At 41.9% G+C, this 16,942-nt stretch overlaps 1 protein-coding gene across 1 annotated transcript in view; it reads right to left on the bottom strand.

Annotated features, from left to right (window-relative positions):
• SLC7A14 (solute carrier family 7, member 14) overlaps nt 1-16,942 on the bottom strand; it is a 118,898-nt gene that overhangs the window by 64,525 nt on the left and 37,431 nt on the right. Inside the window, exon 2 of the mRNA XM_011948994.1 lies at nt 246-701. Coding sequence (XP_011804384.1) covers nt 246-549 — 304 coding nt within the window. The 5' untranslated portion in view covers nt 550-701. The remainder of the gene's footprint in view (nt 1-245; nt 702-16,942) is intronic.

Raw genomic sequence — 16,942 nt, 5'->3', positions numbered from 1 at the left:
AGCCTGGGCAACAGAGCAAGACTCCATCTCAAAAAAAAAAAAAAAAAAAAAAGGAAGCTACTAACTATAATTAAGTCAAAACTTGGCCCTAACCTCCCTGGAAGTCAAGGCAAAAAAGAGCATTATGATCCACTTTTCTGCCACTTCATACATCTCACCACTAAATACTCCGGAGAAGGGGTATGAGCAGTGACCAGGCTGGTAAGCACATTTTCCACAGTACTTCCTTGCATGGAGACACTTACCTGATAATATGGATGCGACGGCTGCAATGATGAAGGACACAATGACACCAGGTCCTGCCATTTCCTTGGCCACCAGGCCAGAGACCACATACATGCCAGTGCCCACACAGCTGCCAACGCCAAGAGAGATGAGGTCCACTGTGGTGAGCACCTGGGCTAGCTTAGTTCCATGTGCTGTGGTGGCCCCAGTTCCCTCTAGCATGGACTCCACTGGTTTGGTGCGTAGGATCCTGGAGTGCATTGCATACCAGGCAGCCCCCCACTGCACCCGCCGGGGGTCCAGTGAGGTGAGGAAGCCACTCATCTTGAGCGATAGGGGATGCAGTGAAGGTCAGCTGATGGAAGGGGGCTACAAAGCCTTAGTGGATGGTTCTGGAACTCATCTAGTGAACAGGGATCTCCCTTTTAGGAAAGGTCCAGAGGGACCCAGTGCAGCCTTCTCCTGGGCATGAATGTCTGCAGGAAAAACACAAGAAAGCAGAAGATGAGACCGAGTGAGAAACAAACCTTGACTTGGAGGGATGGTTGGAGGTTAATGTCCTGAACTGGTAGAACTGGTCTACCTGTGTGCTCATAACACAAGAGGGTTCCATGGTTCCACTCTCCTTGCTCTTCTCTCCAGTCCTAAAGGACTGTCGGCACGTGCACTGTGCTGCACAGTCATCCTGATGAGGATGGTCTGAGTTAGGGCTCTGCCACTTACTGCTCTGTGGTCTTGGGTAAGCCACATCTGTGTTTCGGTCTCAACTGTCCAATGGGACAATACAGTCTCTCTCTTAGTGTTGATGTGAAGATTAGATGAGCGACATCCATAAGGAGCTTAAGAAAATGCCTGGTATATGGAAAGTGCTCGTCCATCTCACCTGTATCTCTTACTTGACTCTGCCAACACTTGGTCTGTGATTCTTGGGCATATTTTGAGGGGGCACGATCTACATTTTTTAACATAAGGATGTAAAATTGATCCATGAGTCTCAAGAGGGGCCATGCCACCACATGGGTTATTTTGGCACTTGGCTCCCAAATGAAACAAAAAATGTTTTGGGGATTTTTTTTTTAAACTCTCAAACATTGGAATGGTGGGGAGTACTCCTGGCATCTGGGGGGACCCTGAGATGTGAAATGTGTAGGACATTACCACACAACTTTCAGATATTTTGCTTGACATTCCTGTAGATTAAAATCCTGGTTATGATAATCTGAGCCTGGAACCTCACTCTCTTTTACATATAAACTCATAGGATACTTTGGATAGCCTTAATACACAAGTAAATTGAATTTTCCAGTAATATAACTATAGAATAAATCAAAGGAAGATTATAATGTATTTAGTTTGGAACTTAAGAGGAGTTGTTTGCCCTTTCAGAAAACCAAGGCCCCTGTGGGAATGCCACCCATGGTATTGCATTTCTCATGCCGCACTCTAGAACAGCCTGCCATCTGGAACTGGCACATTTGCAGTGATTTTTCACATATTGCAAGCATCTGACACAGTCATTTGGGTATTCCTGGGTATTTACACACTGAAATATTTGTATATAGGTATATTATCAATAATTTCACTTCAGGATACTAAAAGGAGGTATGACAAAGTATTTATTATAAAAAGGGTGTTGGATCTGATAGAGTTGAGAACTACAGTGTTAGGTAATTTCTAAAGTTTAGTAAATTATAAACTGCAAATATATGAAGCTACTTTCTTTGGAAGCCAGAAGCTGAAGAAAATTTATAAAAACTGTATAAAATTTATAAAACTCATAAATGTATAGAATTTTTGAAATATAGCCAGACGTTGATTCCAAATACTGTACTGACAAGCTCAGGACATTTACATACTCAGTAAGTACCTGCCTACCTCATCTACTCAAAGTATTAATGAATACTAAGCACTTAATGTAGCACTTGTCTGCTTCTAAAGGCTTTTCAAACACTAATTAGAAGAATCAAGTGAAATGTGGCTGTTTGGTTCACAGGTTTGGGTGACAGCCTTTCTGGTTTAATTTTTTCCTAGCTTTGACAGTGCTGCTTAGTGCTGTGTTTTTGTTCTTGACAACACCTTAGATATCACTATAGTTGGATAATACACCAGAGATATTTAACAGGCTAGAGTGTCTGCATTCCTCCCTTCCATGTCCCCTTCCTCCTCTCCTCTTTCTTCTTCTAAAGATTTTTGCATTGGTAAGAAAATATACCATATGTTTACCAGGAAGGCTGCTAGAACAACTGCTTTGGTTGAGGTCTTGTGGGGACATGAATCCACGTATCTATTTATTTCCACTCAGCCAGCATATAAGGAACACCTGTTATGTGCCAAGCATGGCATGAGGCTTGTAGGTGCAAAAACCATGGTCCCTGCTCTCATGGAGCCTGCAGCCTGGGACAAGGGATAGTGGATGCCCAAATCACACTGGAAGTGAGAGGGTTTGTTTTTGTTTTTCCCTGAAAAGCTTCGCTTTTATTATTTCTCTTTTTACACAAACATCGCATAACTATTGCAGAAAAGTCAGACAATATAAACAACAAAAAACCACATGAGTGAATAAAATACCACCCAGCTAGCTACAATCTGATTTATATTCTTTCAGACCCTTTTCTATGTAACTACACAACTGTTTGAATGGACCTATATATGTGTGTGTGTGTGTGTTTTATAAATGTTATTATATCATTTATTCTGATTTGAAACTTTCTTGTTTTGCTCAACAATATGTTAGGATGTTTTCCCACATCAATAGTTATGGAAACATCATTTTAAATAACTGAATAGTAGCTTCACTATTGTGGCTTCAGTGTTTTTATTCAGAAAATTGGCCTGCTGCTTTAGTTTTAATTCATCTATTCAAGCAACTGTACAAAGCATCTTCTCTGTGTCAGCCCAGCCTTATGTAGCAGTTGCTGTGGTAAATGAGACATTCAAGGTCCTGCTGTCATGGTGCTGACGTTTGGTGAGGAGGGAGGAGGCAATACACAGGTTGACAAATAAAATCAGTCAGTTTCAGAGAGGGATAAAGACTGTGTTATGGGCTGAATCATGGCCCCCTAAATTAGAATGTTGAAGTCAAGCCACCACACCTCAGAATGTGACCTTATATGGAAATAATATCATTATAGATGTAATTAGTTGGGGGGAGGTCATACCAAAGTAGAATGGGCCCTTAGCCCATATGACTGACGTCCTTATAAAAAGGGGAAATTTGTATACAAAGTCACACACAGAGGGAGAACAGACATGGGGGTGATGCCTCTACAAGCAAAGGGATGCTTCAGATTGCCGTGAAACCACCAGAAGCTAGAAAAGAGGCAGGGAAGCGATTCTTCCTCATAGCCCTGAGAAGCCAATACTGCTGACACCTTGATCTTGGATTTCTAGACTCCAGAATGGTGAGACAATACATTTCTATTGCTTAAGCCACCTGGTCCGTGGTATTAAATTGGCACAAAAGTAGTTGCAGTAAAGCACAAATTGCAAAATCCACAATTACTTTTGCACCAACACAATACTTTGTTATGGTTGCCCTAGCAAATGTATTCCTCATAGAGCAAGGTAAGGAACAATTGTTTATAAAAATATAAATATTCAATAATAAGTAAAATATATCTAAACTAGTACAGGCTTAGAGGAAATAAAATGGGGGTGATTAAGGGGCGGGAAGGTCTCTGTGGACATGGCATTGGCTCCTGCGTGCTGCAAAGGAGCCAGTTGCACCAGGTGTCAGGGAAGTGCTCCTCACATTGTGGTTCAAGAGGGTAGAGCAGGTGTTGCATCTGTTGGGATCTAAGTGAGACTGGTATAGGGTAAGGAGGAGGATTTGAGTGTCGTGTCGACTAATTTAATCCTCATAACATAACTGCCTTTACAGATGAGGCAAACTAGGCCAGGAGAGGGGCAGTCACTTACCCAAAGTCACCAGAGCCAGAGCCTGGCCCTGGGCTCCGCAGGGCTCTCTTGTTTGAGATGCGCAGAGGTCAGACTGCCAAGGGGCTGATCAGCCAAGATAAAAGGGCTGTGATTTTGATATTCAGTGCGGTGAGAAGTCCTCGGAGGCTTTTATTCAGGTGAGCAATATGAGAGGACTTACATTTCTAAAAGCTCATCGTAGCTGCGGCAGAATCTTAGGCCCCGGGGCTCTTTAAGGCAGCCCAGGATGGATGTAAAAAGGCGAGGGGTGTGGACCTGCGGCAGCGGGGAGGCAGACAAGTAAGCAGAGATGTACAAGCCAGTGGGACTCTGCAGCCAGGGCAGTGCCTGCACACAGGACACTGTATGCAGGAAGGGGAAAAGTTGTCAGCCGGCCCCAGGAGAGCCTCGCAAGCCATGTGCTGCTGGAATCGAGGAGACGGGCCCCGTGGCAGGTTGTGGCTGTGGTAAATGCAGGTGGGCTTCATGCCCGCTTTTCAAGGGGTGGTGAATGGGTTTCCCGTCTTGAGACCCCTTGGCAGTGGCTCTCCATCTTGGGTGCACATTGGAAATGCCCAAGTATCTTTCAGCAACGCTGGTGCTCGTGCCCCACCCCAGAAATTCAAATGTAATTTGTCTGAAGTATGGCCTATATACAGGGGTTCTTTAAATGCCCCAGCTTATTCTAGCACAGCAGTCCTGAGGTTCCCTGCCTCATGCCAGGCATAATGACAAGTGCTCCATGTGGAAAACCAGATATGGCTGTTTTCCGCAGGAGGCCACTAGTCTGACAGGTACTTCCTGTTTCCTTCCCTGGGCAGGTCGTGGGCCTCTTAACAGCTCTCCTCGGCAGGCAATGACTATGGATGCAGCACTGTCTGGAGATATCCCCTGGGCTACTTGTCCTGTTCAGCCTTCATCAGAAACTGTCACAAGGACACCGAGAAACAAACCAGCCTTGTTATGAAGGTGATGGCTTCTATTTGCACTTCGTATTCCTGGTAATTAGAAACCGTATTGAAAATGTGGAGAATCAACCAAAAGCAAAGGGTGAGGGTGGCAAGAATGCCCCCTGGTCCTATTCTCTTCACGTAATTCCCCTGAGTGCTTGCTTTATTGATGCAAACAGGGAGTTGGGACCGTTTCCTTTCTTGGTAGGAAATGTACTGGAGAGAACAAAATATACAGAAGAAAACATGCTTCTAGGTGACTATTGGCAATATCCATATTCATTACCCCCAGATTATGTTAATCAAAGATAGTTTTGGAAGCTCATTGCTGTTGTCTTTCCAAGATGAGCAATAAATGTGTGTTGTGCTTTTTCTAGCACTTTAATTCAGGTTTCTCAAAATACTTCACAGCTATAACTAAGGAAGCCTTACAGGGCCTCTGGGACAAGAGAGTCATCATTGTGCTGCTTGCTGGCATGCCTGAGGGTTCAGTGGGCTCCAAGGATAATGATGGTAAAAGCAGGTTTGTTTCAGGATGCAAATAATTACAGTTTAGTAGTTCACTGAATGAGTAGGATTATCGAATTAAGTTAGAGACTGCCTTTGGAGGTGAGGAGAGGAAGGAAATGAAGGCTAACAAAACAGTAAACAGCCAAAAATCATTCCTGCCTCACTTTGCAAATATGCTAAGGGACTACAAAAATCCCCTCATGACACACCCGACGAGCAGTTGTCCAGCTTTTTCTGGAACATCTGGGCAGCAGGAAACATTGGCTGATAGAAGCAACCCTTTCACATGGTGGGACGGTTAGGATTGCTACAAAATTCTTTTAATTGATGTCCCCAGGAAAAATGAGGCTGCAGTTACAGTAAACGTTGCCTGTTTTCTGAGCCCCATCTGGTGACTGTGAGATCTGTGGACCCTCCTGAGGTCTCTGCCCACTCCCCTATCCAGGTCTTGGCTAACCCTCTCACCACCTCCCTGCTTTTCTTCCTCTGGGCTGAGCTCCTGGCTCTGGGTTAAGAACACAATTCAGGAACCAGGCTCCCTGCCTGCAAATTCTGGGTCTGCCTTTACTAACTAAGGGACCTTGGGTAAACCTCACTATGCATCAGTTTTGCCATCTGTAGAATGGGATCACAGTGGTACCTAGCTCACAGGGTTGTGGTGAGGAGTGGAAGAGCTAATACGTGTGGAGCTTTTAGTACCTTGCCTGGCGTATAGTGCATGCTGTGAGAGCATTAGCTAGCATCACCCTGCTGTGGCCCCTGACACCAGGTGTTGTTGTTGTTGTTGTTGTTCCCTACTGCTGACACCCTTCCCACCACTGCCACCTCCTTAGACAGCGCTCAGAGGGCCTTTGGCCTGATGCCAAGTCCTTAATCAGGGCTTTTTTTCTGTTGAACCTCCCCTGGATTTCTCCTGGCTGCAGACTGTACACCCTGGTACTTCCACTCCAAGGGATTCTTATTTACCTTTCTCAAACTTGTGAACAATGGCTTTCCTCTTTCCTGTTTTCCTTTATCTAAAGGGACCCTCTGGCATATTTGCTTAGGCCTTTGGATGTTATGCCTCCTCTCATTCTTCTATACCTTTGACTTTTTTCCCCAAGATGCACACATACCTTTGGGATGGCTAGACCGTGGTAGGTTCACCTTCAGTTACCACCGTATCCCTGAAAACACGACCCCTTCTGACTTTTATGCCTGTGGCTTACTCTGGCTCACTCAGCTAGTGTAAGCTTTGATGGTGGATCCTCTCCTGAAGATCCCTCCTCTCCGCAGATCCCTTGCTTCTGTTGCTCTTCTACTCCTTCCAAGTTCACCGGATATGGCTTTATGTTTGCACCGCAACTGGGGATGTGCTTGCATGTCAGCCGCTCTGACTTTATACTACGTGGCCAGGTACAGGCCAGATGCGCCTTAATCTCAGGGTCTGCTCAGCTCTGACAGAACACTCTAGTAAACTGAACTGAGATGTGTGTCCCAGTAACTGTCTTCTGTTGTCTGCAGTTTTGCTCTCTGTATCTATACAGATGACAGTTAATCTGCTTATGGGATAAGTCTTCAAGTTTTTGATAGCAACTAACATATATCTTAGAGTCTTATCTTTCCTAGACTAAACATTCTCAATTTCTTCTGTGACCAACAGTGCCTCACATGTTATAGCTTCTAGATCAACCACATTCTGATTTGTATTTCTTAAACAGGCTGCAACTTATCATGGTTGACAGTTTTGGACCATGACAGAGTGGTAAGGGAGATGTTTTTGATCCATCTGGCCCAGTGTGTGTGTGTGTGTGTGTACGTGCATGTGCACATGTGCACAAGCACGTGCCTCTTAAATCATGCAATGTTGGTGCCTGACAAATTCACTCAGATGTACGATTGGCTGTAAAACCAGGGTTCCTGATTTTCAGATTGCTAATTTTTTCAGTTGTATCTTTGCTAAGTGTTTGATCAAACCCATTTCAAATATTTGTTGATCATCTACCATATTATTTAACGATGTGCTAGCCTGTTTATATTATATGTGGAGTCTCAGACACAACCAACTTTGTTTTACTTGGAATGTCTTTAAAGGGGAGTATGAATCCACAATGACTGCATATTTTAGCTATGCAAATAAGGTTGCACCAATTAAGCCTCCTTTTCACAGCTTGTTGTTTTTTTTCGTTTGTTTCTAAAAAGTTATTGAGTATATTAATCAGCTTTTGCTGTGGTAATAAACAACCCCAAATTTGAATATTAGGTGATGTTTGTCTCTTGCTGTGGCTCTACTCCAGACAGTGGATCGACTTCGGATTTTCCCCAATCTGGACTAGGGGTCTACTCCACATGCCTTCTTATTTCCAGGATTCAGGCTGAAGGAGCAATCACTATCTGATGCATGCTGCTCTTTCATGGCACAACTGGTGGAAATGTAAAATGTCTCTACTGCTTCTGCTGGGAACTGGCAGTTCCATTGACTTTCCATTAACTAAAGTAAGTCATACGACCGAGCCCAAAATTAGTGGGGTGAGTCATAGAAGACAGGTGAGTCACATGGCACAGGGCGAAGTTGTGCACTTTTCTTATAAAGGAAGATGTACGTAGTTTTGATTATATATCACTGACCCCTTATGCACTAGGCAAAGCAATTATATTTTTCTTCTGAGGCTGTTTTCTCTGAAATGGGCAGGTATCTGTACATCTGAGGTAGAAACTGAAAGACTCTGATGTGTTCATTTCTGCGCTTCCACAATTAATTCTTTGAAGATATAAATAATGATTGCCTGTAAATGGGTAAATTAAAAAATTCATCTGCTTCCAATACCAAGCAGGACAAAATAAAGATAAACCTGTTTAATTCTGTTTGCTTGAAATAATTCTTTAAAAAAAACCTTATGAAAATAATTGATCTTTACCTGGTCTGGAACAATATTTCTACTTACACAAATAGTTTCCCATTCTGCTCCCCTGTTTGTCAACACTCCAGGGTTGCAAATACTATCTGTGTATATATTTGTTGGAAATTGTGGTGAAAACACTCTCAAGAGCATCTACTTGGAGAAGCAAGGAGGGGCTTGTTCAGAGATCGGTTACTCAGCGTTGAGACACCACGTTTCTCCTTCAATGCCCCAATCAGGGAGGGCATCACAGTTTGACATCACCTTCTCCTCTCCTTCCCCATGGATCTCAGGTCTGGGGCCTCAGGTCTTTGCTTGGGGCCAGGTATCCTCGCGTGTGTGGCCACAGTCTGACATCACCTTCCTCTCTTCTCCCACGGATCAGGGTCTCCCAGGTCAGGGTCTCAGGTCTCTGCTTGGTGTCGTGTGTTATTCATTGTATATGTGATAATATGAACAAAACCAGAGTTCAGGAAATGAAAAACTCTTCATTAATCAGCTATTACTGGGAAACCTCTCTGTTAGAAGGGACAAATAACACCAAAAACTAGTTAATCCTTCTATGACACCATAAAAGATTAAGAATTTGTATTAATCATTGCGAAAGTATTTAATGAGTTCCTAGTGTGTGTTTAGTTCAATGGTAGCTGTTATGGCCATAAAATAAATTACTGTAATCCACAGAATATCAGGAATTTAGGCACAAGGCAGCTTCAGGGAGTGTGAGTGTCCTCTGCTTGTCCTTCCAGATCCACCCAGCAGCCCACTGGCTGTGTCCTGGGGAGCTGACAGGCTCCCTTGTCCTCTGGTTGGATTGGTCAATGGGAGGCGCCAGCAGGTGATCAGGAGGATGGAAGAGAGGGAGGCCAGGTGTTTGTCCTTAGCTTCCCTTGCCAGATCACTGTGGGTTAGTTATGGCTCCAGCCAGGTGGCCCTCTCCACATAGCCCTATCTCTCTCTGGTTCTGATAACTCTTTCTTTATCCCCACTGTCATTTCAGGTAGAGGGTGGTACTCATGTTTCTAGCCCTTGGAACTGCATTTTGTCTCATGATTTCTCTACCCACTGCCCTCATCTTTATATATATTAACAGTTCTTTTCATTAACTTTCCTCAAAATACCAGACTTGAGTGTGCCACGTGCTTCCTGCTGGGATCCTGACTGATACATGGGTATATTCCAGGGCTGAGAATGATTCAGGAAATCAACCATACTTGCTGTGTCTACAGAGATACTGGGTTTGAAGTCAGAACACTGAGGTCTGGACTTTAACTCTGCTGTGTGACCTTGGGTTTGTATCTTAAAATCCCTGAGTGTCAGTTTTATTATCTGAAATACAGGAGAAATAATAGTTACCTTGTAAACCTGTCATGAGGATTTAATGAGATAATGCTTGAGGATGCAGTTTGGAAACCACAAAGCAACCTATAAGGGTAGGCATTGAAAATGTGACCTTGCCCCAAATGTAGCTAAGACACCGTAAGAGACTTGGTATTAGCAGAAGTAGATCATAAGCTGTTTGCAATGCTTTGCTTACCATAGAGGAAGAGGGAAGCATTAAAGTTTAGAAAAACTTTGAATGGAAGACTGATATAACAATATTTTTTCTGAGGCTCACATTTGGTTAGCCAGAAAAGTTAATTAGTTAGAACATATTTCCCAAGCCTTCCAGTTGCTTGGGGTTTAACTGCATACAAAAGTTATTGGGAAGTATGATGAGTCCATAGGTCATTTCTAACTACATGCAGATTTCCAAAATTAACACTGTGAAAAGCGAGAGCACTCTATCATTCCATGAGTATAGTGTGAATACTCTGTACTCATGAATCAGGAGACTGGAGGTTTTGTCCCAGTCCTGTAGGACAAGCTATGGATGAGACTTGAGTAAGCCACAGCTTGCTAAGGTTTCTATTTTCTCATTTAGAAAATGTTGATAAGGACTTTTTAATGCAACACTCAAAGTATACTCATGAGAGATGCAGAAGGTGGCTTTTTGCACAAAAATTCTGGTCTCCTCATCCCTAATGTGATTGTAGAGGCCATTCTGAAATGATGAAATCATATAATATTTGTATTGAGATCATCCAGCCTGGCACCTTCATGCCATGCATAATCTGAGCCCCCAGAAGACAATCTGTACCCACTCTGGCTGGATGCCCATCTCAGCATGTCCTTACACCCAAGACAGAACACTAACTGGACTCCTAAGACACTGAAGGAAATGGAAGCCTTTCTGGCAAAATAGAGAAATGCTATTACATTTCTCACAGAATTCCCTCCTATATTAGGTTCATCTGGCTGATGTAACAAATGGCTGCAAATTTAGTGACCGAAAACAACAGATTTGATATTTTACAGCTGTGAGTCTGCAGGGCTGTGTACCTGCTGGAAGTCCCAGAGGGCAATCTATTTCCTTGCCTTTTCCAGCTTCTAGAATGTAGAGGTCACCTACATTCCTTGACTTATGGTTCTTTCCTTCTTCATAACCAGCAACATAGTATCTTCTCTCCTCTCTGATCCCCTGCTTCCCTCTTCTAAGGATTCTTGTAATTATATCAAATCTACTCTCTAATCCGGGATAATCTCCTCATCTCAAGATTCTTAACTTAATCACATCTGCAGAGTCTCCCTTTGTCATCGTCACGAATTCTGAAGATTAGAATATGGACATCTCTGGGGAGCATTATTCCATCTTCTAAGAACCACTCTTATCTTAGACATATCTCTCGTCATATTTCTGTACTCTATGGCAAACTGCCACCTCTCTCATCTCTCTTTTCCTGAAAACACTCAGCTGAGCATTTATATGCTTTTGGAAAAATTCTGTCCCTAATTAAATAAAAACTTAACCCAAACTACATATACCTATTGTCTGTCAAGAATACTCATGGTAGAGTCATTCTCAGCTGCTTTCAGAGGAGCAGCTTCAGAGCCTGAGCACTGAAGTGGCTTATATGAGGCCACACCCAAGTGATGGCAGGTATCCTGACCTCCAAGCCAGTGCTTTCTGTACTGCTCCATATTTAAGAAGGTGAATGCAACAGCCTATATTTTCTCCATATAATGTTATCCCAGGCTTGGGATAATCTCCAGAGGAGAATTAGGCTTTTGCCTACTTGTCTATATGATCCTTCTAAACATATTTTTTCCTTGCAGGATCTGAGGGAAGAAAGATGACCTAATCTTGAAAGTCTTCCTAGAGATTTGGCTTCAATAGGAATTTTCTCATCCTGATCTGGAGAAGCCCAATTCTAGCAGGAGTCTCCTAAATGAACTTGTTCACATTAATATTAATAAATTGGCCTCCCCAGGGTTGTGCAGGAAAGTCTTTAAGTGGATGCATCCCTGCAGCTACTCACTCTGGATATGCTAAACAGAGTTGTCCATCTGAGATCCTTCCTCCCAAGTCAATAACTGTGATTTGGATGACTGGCTTTGTGCCTCTGGGTTTGGAGCTTATATTTGAAATTACTTTTGTTTTCTCTGTTCTCTGTATCTTAACCCACAGCCAGGCTTCTCTTGTACTTTAGATTTTGCTCTTGTGGGGGCCGGCCACCTGTTTCTTTGAGATTTATTTCATTGCACCCAAAGGAAATTTCTATTATTAAAAGAGTCTGCAGTTTAAGTCTGATAATTCCAACTAGACCCTTCAAAATGTCAAGAACTGCCATTTTATGTGATATAACAATAAATGGACAAATATAACTTTATTTTTGTCGATATAGGTTATTATACATGCTCCACAAATTTTCAATTCTCAACAAAGCCTGACTCCAACACACCCAGCCTCACTCTACTCTTGGCTTTACTGCTCTCAACACACACCATCTGCAGTGAATTTCTATAAATATGGAGCACCTAGTTAATGTCTGCACTGTGTGTGCAAAATGTAGAGGCAAAAAGAAGAAAAAGATAGCCCCTGTCCTCCAGGAGCTTTCAGGCTGGCCTGCGAGATGGACACGAAGTGAGTGACCATCCAATGTGATACAGGGAGGTCTCCCCACTGACTATAATGATTCCCACTTCTTAGCTCTTCTTTCTGTTTTCCTCACCTTTTTCTCTGAAGCTATTCACATTTCCATGTTCCTTTTGGACTCAGCTTATAACCCATCTCTCATTAAATATGTGTTAACCACTTGAGCCTCCTCTTCTCTGATTTCCTACAGGACCCTCAACTCAACATGTATTCGTCAATTGCCTTGTGTAGATTGTTAAACACTTGAGAGCTAGGATCTCTTCTTAAAGCTCTCTAATGGTTTTGTATTGCAAATGAAATGAAATCTAAGGTCTTTACAATGTCCTCCAGGGCCCTACATAATCTGATGTCTACTTCATCTCTGAGTTCATCTCCTACCACCCTCCTTCTTGGTTCAGCCACACTGACTTCCTTTCCGTTCTTGAAATACATCAAGCTCTCTGTTGTCTCAGAGCCTTTGTACTTGTTTCCTCTATCTGGAATCTCTTGCCCCAAGTCTTTGACTCACTGTTCATGCTTCCAGTCTCAGCTGGCATGTCGTATCTGCAGAGAGAGGTCCTCCCGGACCACCTGAGCTAAAAGTGGCCCTGGCCTCTCTGTGGTCTCTTGTACTCTTTTCCTCATTATCTACCTGTGTATCTATCTATCTATCTGTGTATCTATCAGTCATCTATCTATCTATACCTGTTTATCATCTATATATCCATCTATTCACTTATTTACTTATTCATTTAGTTTTGAGTAATTTATCTTGATTTGACATTTATTTGTTGATATTTTCATGTCTGTCTCTTCCCTCTAGATTGCAAACTCCTTGAAGGTAGGAATTTTGTATCTAATTACATATAAATTATCTCTATTTTAAGAACCCTTTTATATTCATTAAGTTAAGGGAAACACAAATTTAAAATCTACAATATCATATAGTATTTTCCCCTTATCTGCAGGGGCTACATTATAAGACCTCCCCAGTAGATGCTTGAAACTGCATATAGTACTCAATCTTACATATACTGAGTTTTTCCTATATGTACATACCTGTGATAAAGTTTAATTAATAGATTAGGCACAGTAAGAGATTAACAACAATAACTAATATTAAAATAGGATAACTATAACAGTATTCTAGCATCACTACTATTGTACTTTGGGGCCAGTATTAAGTAAAATAAGGATGACTTGAACACAAGCCATGTGATACAATGTACAGTCGATCTGATAACTGAGATGGCCACCAAGTGACTAAGTGGTGGGGGTGGGGGCAGGTACAGAATGTGGATACCTTGGACAAAGGAATGATTCATGTCCTGGGTGGGACAGAGTGGGATGGTGTGAGATTTCATTATGCTACTCAGAACAGTATGCAATTTAAAACTTATGAGTTGTTTGTTTCTGGAATTTTCCATCTTATATTTTTGGACCTCAGATGACCATATGTAATTGAAACCATGGAAAGCAAAATTGAGAATAAGGGAGGACTACCATAATATTAAAATATTAAAATTTAGTTAGGTTTAGAGCTGTACTTATTGATATAGAAGTTCCATGTAGCTCCTTGGAGACCTCAGTCTTTTACTCAATCAGAGCAGTGAAAACCTCATAAATCATACAGGATGCAACATAAAAGGTATATTTTTAATTTTTAGTTTGCTTCTTTTTTTTTTCATCTGGCAGGAAATTAGTTGAGACTTTTGACAGTCTGGGAATTTAAAACGTTTTTGGAAAAATAGAGATTTGCATTGCCCAGGAGTTCACTGATCATTTCTATCATTTCTAGCTTCTGGTGTCTCCTTTGAGGATGGTGCTGCACAGGCCCTCAGGGTACATTTTGGATCCATGGTCCAGAGAATTCTTCTCCGAGGCAGGTTCCTTTCCTATCATCATGTTTTTCCATTAGGAAATCTGAAAGCTAGGAGAACATCTTTCAGTGCTAACAGCTCTTGCTCACAAAAGAATGCCAGATGTTGTTTGGTGACTTTTTAAATGAATATCCAGCCTACAAGCTATTCAACTGATGAGTGCTTGCTTCTGAACTGTTTAGTTAAAATTTTTCCAGACTGCAAGCTCTTAAGTTTGAATGTATTCCTCATAGAGCAAGGTAAGGAACAATTGTTTATGCAAATATAAATATTCAATAATATGTAAAAATATATCCATTATCACTAATATTCAAGGAAATGCCAAGAAAAGGAGGTATTTTCACTTATGGACATGGCAAAGATTAAAAAAATAAAAATACTCATTGCTAATGGAATGTCAAAGAAAGGATACATCCACACAGTGATAGTGGGAATATAAACTGATATAAATGTTTTTGGAAAGTAACTACATCATGTGGAAATAATCAGGTGCAGAAAAAGATTTATTTCAAGGGCATTAATTGCAATATTACTCACAGTGGTAAAAGTTGGAGACAACCTACATTTCTCAATATGGTGACACAGTTAAATGGATTATGAGGCACTCAAAGAATAAAATATTAAGCAATTGCTAAAATATTTGTTAAAAAGAATACTTATTGGCCTGGTGCAGTGGTTCATGCCTGTAATCCCAGCACTTTGGGAAGCCAAGGTGGGAGGATCACTTGAGGCCAGGAGTTCAAGACCAGCCCAGGCAGCATAGCAAGATCCCATCTCTATCAAAATAAAAAAATAAGGTGGCATGGTGACACAACTGTAGTCCTAGGTACTTAGAAGGCTGAGACAGGATGATTGCTTGAGCCCAGGAGTTTGAGGCTGCAGTGAGCTGTGATTTACACCACTTTACTCAAGCCTGGGTGAAAGAGCAAGACCCTGTCTCTGAAAAAATAATGTGTAATTACATGAGAAATTACTCGGGATAAAGTAAAACAACTACAGCAATAAAAAATATGATTTAATTTTATTCTCTTCTAAAGGCAGTATGGTAAAATGTTAAAAATGGGGCATCTATGAGTGATGGGATTAGGAATGATATCTATTAGGTTGGTGCAAGAGTAATTGCAATTAAAATTGCAAAAAACCGCAATTACTCTTGCACCAACCTAATATTTTTACCTTTTCTGTGGTCAGGATCTATTCCTTTAAAATCAGAAAAGAATTACATAACTAAAACCCCAAACAAAACACAGAAGCTCCCGGAATAACGTGCATGCTCCTGTTCCTGACCATGCAGAAATATCCTTGGATTTTGTGGTTATGTTTCTATGCATCTCCATTATGGCGAACTGTTTTAGGGTCTGTACCACTGAATTAGATTTGCCTACATTATCATCGGCTTTCTTTTCATTTTGGAGATACAATTTTTTAGGCCTAGGGAAAGCTCTTACTTGGTTACAGAATCAGCTTTAAAACAGCAGAATCCAGTCACCATGAGCCAAAAGACAGGATTCTCCCAGTTGCTACACAAGGCTGGAGCCAACATCCTTACTGGAAAGATGGAATCTGCCCCTGAAGCAAAGACCTCAGTTCCGTGATGTTGGTTTCTAATAGCTTGGTTTTCTTTCTTCTCTCATCGACTCTCCCAGAGGCAACTAATTGTGTTAATTTCATGGACTGTCCTAAGAATTCTAATTATCCTCAACAGGTCCATCTCCCAAAACTAGCAAGTGAAAGCACCCACCAGCACCGGGCCACACTATAGCTACTCTCTCTCGGACTGTGTCCACTCTCTCTCAGCTTGTCAACCATTGGCCTACCCCATTCTGCCTCTTGCATGTCCCTTGCCACTACAACTCCTTTTGCTGAGGTCATCAACAGCTTCCATTCTGCTAAATCCAATGAACATATTTCAAGCCTTCATCTCTCTCACTTGGCCCATCTGAAGCACTCAGCAGTGTTGTTCAAGTCCTCCTCAAAAAGATTTGGATTTTGTCTCACAGCAGTGAAAGCCGTGGGTTGTGTGTGCATGTCCACATGCAAGGTTGACGGTGACTTCATATCATTCTTTTAGGAATAAGCTATTCTGATTTTTTCTTCTTTAGTATGATATAAGAAGATTTTAAAAGATCTTCAGATGGACATGTCCTTTAGAAGATTTTTAATGCTGCTACATTTTCAGTCCTTAACACGGTTTCTACTACTAGATGAAATCACAGAGTGATATTTAGATGTGAGTATGCGGAGGACAGTGTGAGTCATCATCAAGGAACCAGTTTGCCATGATGCCTGGAATGTCTTTACTGAAAAAGTGATTTAGAAGGGAAAAAAAAGAGGTTCGACCTGAAAAAGAAATGGGAAACTCTGCTCGACAAACTTGAACAAGAATAAAAATATTCTTCAAGGCAGAGGGCTAGATGGTTTATAAACTTTCAGGTCTATCTGGACTGTTGGGTGATCTTTGCTCTTTGAGTCATGTGTGGGATTGACCTGTCTGAGACAGTCCCTCTCTCTGAGATCTGAAGCTCAGGTTGATGACATAAAATCCCTGTGCCAAGCCAGTCTGCTGGACCTGCTGCCATTGTTTTACACCTCTTCCAGAAGAGAGGGCCAAGATGCCTGGTGTCT

The sequence above is a fragment of the Colobus angolensis genome, unplaced genomic scaffold, assembly GCF_000951035.1.
Source record: "Colobus angolensis palliatus isolate OR3802 unplaced genomic scaffold, Cang.pa_1.0 Scaffold289, whole genome shotgun sequence".
NCBI classification, from domain to species: Eukaryota; Metazoa; Chordata; class Mammalia; order Primates; family Cercopithecidae; genus Colobus; species Colobus angolensis.
Note: the sequence above shows the minus strand (reverse complement) of the source record. Positions and strands in the feature narration are given on the sequence as shown.